This window comes from Tupaia chinensis, unplaced genomic scaffold, assembly GCF_000334495.1.
Source record: "Tupaia chinensis unplaced genomic scaffold, TupChi_1.0 Scaffold000211_1, whole genome shotgun sequence".
Lineage (NCBI taxonomy): Eukaryota > Metazoa > Chordata > Mammalia > Scandentia > Tupaiidae > Tupaia > Tupaia belangeri.
The window spans coordinates 410,832-419,181 of record NW_006159686.1 but is presented as its reverse complement, the minus strand read 5'-3'; the positions used below and the strand labels follow the sequence as shown (position 1 = coordinate 419,181).

Sequence of the window (8,350 nt, the reverse complement as noted above, 5' to 3'; positions counted from 1 at the left end):
CGCCCGGGCTGGGGGGGCCCGGCCGCGGGCGCGGAGCCTGGCGCGCCGGGCTGGGCGCGCTCGGGGGGCGTGGCCGACCGCAGGCGGGCGGCCAGGAACTGCTGACCTGGGCGGAGGCTGGGCTGCGGGCTGTGGGGCCAGCCGGACGGGCTGGGAACGGCTTCGGTGAGTGCGGCCGGGCGCCGGCCTGTGTCCTTGCGAGCTGCATTCTGGGTGAACGCGACCGCAGACGCGGACTTCGGCCTGGAGCCTCCGAGGCGAGAGCGCGCGTCTCGTCTTACGGATAAACGATCGGCGGCAGTTTCTGGAAGTCGCGGTTCCGGAGAAAAAGTTTCTCGAGTGAGAGAGAAAGTATAGGCGGTCCGTCTCCCGCGTGTGCTTGGCAGAAGTGTCTGTTGCCAAGCGCCCGGCTGACTTTATCTGATTTTCCTTTCTTACTCCGTGTCTTTGAGGGCACGGAGGGCTTCCTTGGGAGTGGAGGAGGTGCCGGGTCGCCCTCCGCGCTGACTCCGCCGTGTGCCGTTCATGCCGAGGAGCAGAACGCCAAGGGCGCTTCACGGAGGCGCACGGGGAGCGCCCCGTGTCCGGATGCGGGGTCGCCCGACAGCATAGCTTGTCAGGACTCACGGAGGCAAACAGGCCCGCTGATGTAACTTGCATATTCAACGAAAACCAGAAGAACTAAAAATAAAATTGACTAAAGTCAATGAAAGACTGATAACTCCAACTATGGTGAGAGTGTAGAAGAATTTTGGAATTCTCGTACAGTGTTGGTGAGAGCATAAAATGGGTTGACTACTTTGGAAAATAGACAATTTCTTACAAAGTTAAACGTACACCTCTGCTGTGGGCCGAGTGTTTGGGTCCCCCCCAAATTGTTATGTTGACATCGTAAACCCCAGAGCAATGACTGAGACGTTCGGCTGGCGTCGGTCAGGAACCTCAGCAGTGGTTGTAGTGCCGCTAATGGGGGGTAGAGAAACCCTTGCTTCTCCGCCAGGTGCGGACCAGAAACGCCGGACAGACCCTGCACCTGCTAGCCTGGACGTGCAGCCTCTGGACCAGCGGCTCTGATACCTGGTGTGGTTCCTCCCAGCCCCAGGCACTTGCCTAAGTGATGAGGGCGGGAGTGTGAGGAGGACGTTCCCAGCTGCTGCAGAGTCTTTTTTTTTTTTTTTCCTTCTTTTTCTGGAGAAGGTTTTGCTATAGGGCGCGTGTGCTCCCCAGAAAGACAGAGACAGAGAGACAGAAAGCGAGAAATCACCCCCCAGCGGGGATGGCCACACCGCAATCCCTTCTCCTCCATTCTCCTCTCGGGATCTTGGGCACGCACACACACGCACCCGGCGTGAGTTTTAAGCCACCGGGTCTGGGACTCGAACCGAGGTTGACTACATGGGAATCCAGCGACATAGCCATTAGGCTAACTGCTGGCCCCACAACTGCAGAGTCTTAATGGCCACATGCCAATCGCCATGTATGTGATAGTCAGGGATGAACAATCCCAAAATACGCCCAACTGGCACATTGAGTATTTCAAGGTGAAACCACCTGAGAATTGTAGCTGCAGAAAAGGCCGATTGACCACTCTCCCTACGTGCAGCCAGCCCTAAAGATTCCTCTAGGGGCGAGGTTGGGCACTAGATTCCCTTCTGCTTGACTGTGGTTTGAGTCTTGGACCTGGCGGCTTGAAACACCACGCTAGGTGTGTGTGCATGCATGCCCCAAATCCCAGGAAGACAATGGAGCGGAGACTGCAGTGCGGCCATCCCCCTCGGAGGGCAATTTCTCACTTTCCTTCTGTCTCTCAGGTGAGCACATGCCTACCCTATGGCAAAAAAACAAAATAACCAAAAATTCCTGCAGGAGGGATGTCTTCCCATCCTAGGGCTAGGAAATAGCCTTTGTCACCAGACTGGGCGTTTGGGCTCCAGTGCCCCTGATCAGCGCCCAGATAACCTTGTCTTCCACTAGCACAATGACCCATAAAGCTCTTAGTGACTGCTCTACCATCTGCTGCCTGAGATCCCTGTGTCCTTCAGAGATTTCACATCTAACTTCTTTTTTTTAATTTTATTTAATTTGACCAGAGAGGAACAGAGTGACAGAGAGAGAGGGAAGTGAGAAAGCAAGATGCCAGGTCCATGACTTGAACCATGGTCGGCCATGTGGGAGTGTCCAGTGCCCTTAATCACCACACCCCCTGCCAGCCCCACCTGTGTCCTTCACAGACGTTATCATTCTTTGTCTGAAAAGCACAAAAACACCTCGCCTTGGCCACATCTTCAGACCTCACACTCCCCTGGAGATGCTCACGTATGGAGCTAGAAAAGCCATAAAACTTGCTTGCTTCCCTTTCTATCCTGCCTTGTTTTAGTTGGGTTCCTAGATGCAGCCTGAAGAGCCCCTAGGGTCTGAGAGAGGAGGAGATCATTGGCCCTCTCTCCATATGTCACCAGGTAAGTGTAGAATTGTCACATGATGGGGCCGGCAGGTGGCGTGCTGGTGAGGGGTGCTGGACTCCCACATGGCGGACTGTGTTTCGAGTCCCAGACTTGGCAGCTTGCTTTCTCACTTTCTCTCTCCTTTCCCTCCACTTCTCTGGTCAAAATATATATAAAAAATTGCCACATGGCAGATACTGGCACATGACAGTCACTGTTCAGCAACATCAGGGCCTTTGCCTAAGAGCCAGTACACAGTAAGGGCTTAGAAAACATGAGCTACTATTACTGCTTCTGCAGCTTGAACTATATATTTCTTGTGTGTGCTTACATTCCAAGGGGTGACTGGATCCTCCTCCTAAGAGACTTTGTTGCACAGGTGGTGTGGTGGTTAAGGGTGTTGGACTCCCACATGGCTGACCACGGTTCAAGTACTGGACCTAGCGGCTTGCTTTCTCACTTTCTTTCTGCTCCTCTCTGGTCAAATTTAAATAAATAAATAAAGTAATTCTTTTAAAAAAAAATAGACTTTGTTGTGAGTCACGATCCAGGTAGTGCTGAGGACTGATTTGGAAAATTGTGGAACAGATATCCGTTTTCCATTCTTTGTTTTTTAAAATTCACCAAAAGGTGCATGTGCTTGCCAGAGAGGGAGAAAATGCCCTCTCCATCCTGTTGGGATTTGGGCATGCATGCGCACGAGTTTGTATTTCTTCTAGAGAAATTTTTGCTATAGAGTGCATGCACTTGCCTGAGAGACAGAAGGCGACAACTTCCTCCCCTCCAGGGTGGATGGCCACACCACAATTCCTTCTCCATTCCCAAATAACAGGCTCAGTCGTAGCTGGGCACGCCACTGTCCACATAACGCACACCCAGTGGCCAAGCATAGGCAAGGCAGTGATGTCCCTGGGCTGCAGCTGGCAGTAAAGGCCAGTGTGCCTGCCGAGCCCCCACCCACCCCAGGGATACAGACAAGGTGGGACTGGGCGCAGCTGTGCTGGGCCGCAAGTGGAGGCTGTGGGTGTGGGCTAAGCAGAGAGCAGGCAGCTGTATCCTCAGCACCCTGAAGGTGAAGCTGCTCTCGACCTGTGGGACGTGACACTTCCCAGGTAGCCGTGGACCAAACTGGAGGGCACCCAGCTGGCATCTGCTGCCTGGTAGGAAGTAGTTTCCCACACGTTTCGGTGCCACAGGTGATCTGTGCTGTGAGTGTGTAGGAGAAACCGGGGTAAGCGTGGAGTGGAAGCAGGGAGGTCTCACGTGGCCTTGGGTAACTAATACGGTCAGTCCGCAGGTTCCTCCTAGACCTGAGCGCCAGGTGGCCTGTGTCTCTAGTCTGCTGTGACACCCAAGTGCAGATGCCGGAGAGGAGAGAGTGACAGGTCAGCAGCTGAGATGTGGCGATGTCGCAGTCTAGGGTTTACACTCCGGCTGCGATTAGACCCCGTTCAGTGGAATCCTCAGCCAACTGAGGTAGGCTCACCGAGTAATGTCTCACTTAACCAGGGGAAAATAGGCCCGGGCTGGCAGGTGGTGTGGTTGTTAAGGGGCTGGACTCCCACATGGCAACCTTGGTCCAAGTCCTAGACCTGGCAGCTTGCTTTCCCACTTTCCCTCTCTCTCTCTCTCTCTCTCGCTCTCTCTCTCACTCTGTCCCTCTCTGGTCAAATTAAGTAAAGTTAAATAAAATAATTCCTTTAAAAAAGGAACAGGACAAGAAATAGTTCAACAGGGAGTAGCTAATAACTGTTTCATCTTTTAATTTATTTTATTTTTTGGAGAGGTTTTTCGCTATAGGGCACGTGCGCTCGCCAGACAGACAGAGACATAGAGACAGAAAGCGAGAAATCACCCCCCAGGGAGGATGGTCACGCTGCAGTCCCTTCTCCATTCTCCTCTCGGGATCTTGGGCACGCACGCACACATGCCCGGCTTGAGTTTGAAGCCACCGGGTCTGGGACGCGAACCGTGGTCAACTACGTGGGAGTCCAGTGACATAGCCATTACGCTTACTGCTGGTTCCCTCATCTTTTATTTTTCACATTAGTTTTTTTAAGAGATTTTTGCCATAGGGTGCATGCACTCGCCCAAGAGACAGAAAGCAAAGAATCACCCTGGAGAGGAGGGTGGTGGCCAGACCGCAATCACGCCTCCATTCTCTCAGAATCTTGGGCGTGCACACACACACGTGCCTGGCATGAGTTTAAAACCTCCAGGTCTGGAATTCGAACGGCAGTCAGCCATGTGGGAGTCCAGCAATGTAACCATTATGCCATTGCTGGTCCCAATTTTTAAATATTTTTAGTTTTTGACATAGGGTATGGGGACCAGCAGATGGCATGATGGTGAAGGCATGTGCATTTGCTAAAGAGAAAGAAGGTGTGGAATCGCCTCTGGGGTGATGGCCACACCAGTCTCTCTTCCTCCAGTTTCCTCTGGGGGGGCGGGGGGGACAAGGGCACACACACCCAGTGTGATTTTCAAGCTGCTAGGTCTAGGACTCAAACTGCAGTCAGCCATGTGGGATCCAGCACTCCATCCTCCATGCCATCTGCTGGCCCCCGACCTGATGATCTTTATTTTTTAAAATTTATTTAACTTAGTCATTATTTGACCAGAGACAGAGAAAGGGAAAGTGAGAGAGGAAGCTGCCAGGTCTGGGACTTGAATCATGGTCAGGCATGTGGGAGGCCAGCACCCAACTACCCCACCACCTGCTGGCCCTGACCTGGTAATTTTTAAATACTAAGCATCTGTCAGTGATCAGCCCTTGGCTTGTACCTCAAACCAAATTTCTGACGCACTGCCGCTCCAAGCACCAGATAGCTACCCCCATTTTTCTGGGCATCTCTGGTCTCAGGGAGCAGCTAGGAAGTAGACAGCTTAAAGGCAGATCCCTCAACTGGCTGGTTTGGTGTCTGTAAATGTTTAACGACTTTATAGACAGAGTCAGATACTGAGACCAGCAGTTGGTGTAACGGCTATGTCACTGGACTCCCATGTAGTCAATAGTGGTTCGAATCCCGGACCCAGTGGCTTAAACTCATGCCGGGCGCATGTGCGTGCGTGCCCAACATCCCAAGAGGAGAATAGAGGAGAAGGGATTGTGGCATGGCTGTCCCCACTGTGGGGTGATTTCTCACATTTTGTCTTTCTGTTGAGTGCACACACCCCATAGCAAAAACCTCTCCAAAAATAAATAAATAAATAGATGTTAGATACATAGAAATTCCCTTTAAAGGTTACTGTAGGGACCAGCCGGTGGTGTCATGGTTAAGGTGCTGGACTCCCATGTGGCAGACTGGTTTGAGTCAACCTGGCAGCCTGAAGCTCACACTGGGCACGCGTGTGTGCGTACCAAAAATTCTGAGGAGGGACTGTCATGGCCATCACCCCCGGCGGCGATTTCTCGCTGTCTCTGGTGAGCGTGCGTGTGCACTAGGTACTGCATCACAGAAGATAGTGGTCGGGACTTCCACTCAGATGACCCGAGTTGGTTACAGAGGCTAACAAATGGAACCTGGGAAAAACAAGTAAATCCAACCACAAGGCCAGCCCTGTGACCACATGCTCATCCCCTTCTCAGTCACACTGTGACTGGCTGAAAGCGCTATGAGCCTGGCTGTTACTGACCAGATGGAATGTGGATGAAAAAGCCAAGAGGAGTGGGAGGAGGAGTGCTGGGGTCTGAGTTACAGGCCAGCCTGGCTGGTACCAGTGGCTGCTCAAGATTCTAGTGCAGGGTGTGCTGTGGACGAGGGACGGCCTCAGCGCGCCCACACCTCCCCTCACTCAGAAGCACGTGCTGTCCCCACAAACGCATCTCCACTTTTGTGGCCCTTGCACATGGCAACGAGTCTGGGTTCAAGGGGGAAAGGACTGGAGTTGCTGTTCACTTGCTGCAGTCAGAAAAAGGGGGTATGTGGGACCAGCAGTCAGCGTAATGGCTGTCGCTGGACTCCCATGTAGTCGGCCGCGGTTCGAGTCCCAGACCTGGTGGCTTAAACTCACGCCGGGCATGTGTGCGTGCGTGCCCAAGATCCTGAGAGGAGAATGGAGGAAAAGGGATTGCGACGTGGCCATCCCCTCTGGGGGGTGATTTCTCACTGTCTCTCTCTGTCTCTGGCAAGTGTATGCACCCTGTAGCAAAAACCTCTCCAAAAAAAAGGGGGGTAGATTACACATTCTGTCTGAAACATTGGCAGAACAGTGATTTTTTTTTTTTTAAAGGTTTTTGCTATATGCATGTGTGTTTGCTGAAGAGACACACAGTGAGAGGGGAAGTGAAAAATCACCTCCTGGGGGACCAGCAGTTAGCGTAATGGCTATGTCACTGGACTCCCATGTAGTCGACCATGATTCACATCCCGGACCCGGTGGCTTAAAACTCACGCCGGGCATGTGTGCACGCGTGTCCAAGATCCCAAGAGGAGAATGGAGAAGGGATTGCATTGTGGCCATCCCCCGTAGGGGGTGATTTCTCGCTTTCTGTCTCTCTGTCTGGTGAGCACACGCGCCCTATAGCAAAAAACCTCTTCAAAAAGAAAAAAAAAAAATCACCTTCAGGGGCAGATGGCCACACCAGTCTTTTCTTCTCCATTCTCCTCCTGGGATTCACGTTCCTGGCATGACTGTCAAGCAGCTGGGTCTAGGACCTGAGCCATGGGCGGTCATGTGGGAAGCCAATGCCTTAACCTCCACACCACCCAGTAAAATTCTTTTAAAACAAAGATCTGAACAGTGTAACATGAGATAAAAGTTACTCCCAAATATGACAAAATATGAATATTAAGATGAAGTCTCTTCAGTGAAATATGAAATCTTTACCAAAAAATAGTTTATTGCACAAAATTTAAGGAATTCCCAAGCACACTTAAATTTCTATGTAAACATGCTTCTTAAAGTTACAGTTTGTTGTACACGGTGACACTTTTTCCCTGAACAGCCCCTACCTGAGGACTCTCTTTTGTGAGGAAATTCTTGATAGAAATTAACATCTCAAGACCATTGAATTTTCAGATCCCTCAAGGATCCTGCTATAACCTGAGACCACCTGTATAATGAGTTACCTGGAACTTTGAGTCAACAAGCTTGTTAGAACAAGGCCCACGTCTCAGCGCTGACGTCACGAGGGGTCTTCAAAAGGAAGTTCCCAGGACCTTTCTATCAAATATGCTTGTTCCATGTACACCTAAGGCCTTCACACATGACATTCAGTAATTAAGGATCCTCAGGAAAGTGGGGAAGTGAGTCATGGTGACTTTGCAGGCCTCCTGGCTTCTGCAGTCTTCCAAACCTTGAGTTGAGCACAAGCACCCTGACGCAGGTCCACAGGCTGCTATTCCCAAGGGTCGCTACCATTCCTGCACCCAGGCCAGACTGCAGTCAGTGTCACAGCCTATGAAAAAATGACCCTGCCTGGTACCTCTTCCAGAGAGCAGAGGTGTCCATCCCGATGGTACTGCTGCACCGGCCTGCCACGTACCATCGGGAAGTAGCTAACCCGGACTGCAGCACGTTTGGGGAACATCAGACAAATGACATCAGGAAGTGCCAATGACTGTGACAGCACATGGCAGACAGCACGTGGGTGAGAGTGGTCAGAGGTAACGCAGGGGTGAAACCTGGGTCTTCATGAGTAAATTCCACAACTCCACTTGTGCCCACAACAATTAAAACATCTTATGAAGAATCTAGCCCTGGGAGGTAGAGTGCTGGTAGAGACTCTGAAGATAGAAAGACACAACAACCCAAAGCAGGCAATTTGAAATGGAACTTCCTCCAAGGTGACTTCTTCAGGAAGCCAGTGGCCTCGGCTCCAGGACGTGGTTTGTGTGTGGAGAGGGAGGAAACAACACTGACTGCAGGTGGCAACAGGCAGCAGGCCCTTCACTGGGCCAGAG

The 8,350-nt window shown here is 51.7% G+C and overlaps 1 protein-coding gene across 1 annotated transcript in view; it reads right to left on the bottom strand.

Moving 5' to 3' along the window:
- The window catches only part of ANKLE2 (ankyrin repeat and LEM domain containing 2), a 49,711-nt gene extending 41,776 nt beyond the window's left edge, over window positions 1–7,935 (bottom strand). The window contains exons 1-2 of the mRNA XM_027771371.1: window positions 7,873–7,935; window positions 107–410 (exon numbers count right to left, since the gene is read on the bottom strand). Of these exons, the coding sequence (XP_027627172.1) occupies window positions 107–410; window positions 7,873–7,935 (367 nt within the window). The remainder of the gene's footprint in view (window positions 1–106; window positions 411–7,872) is intronic.
- Window positions 7,936–8,350: the final 415 nt, after the last annotated feature.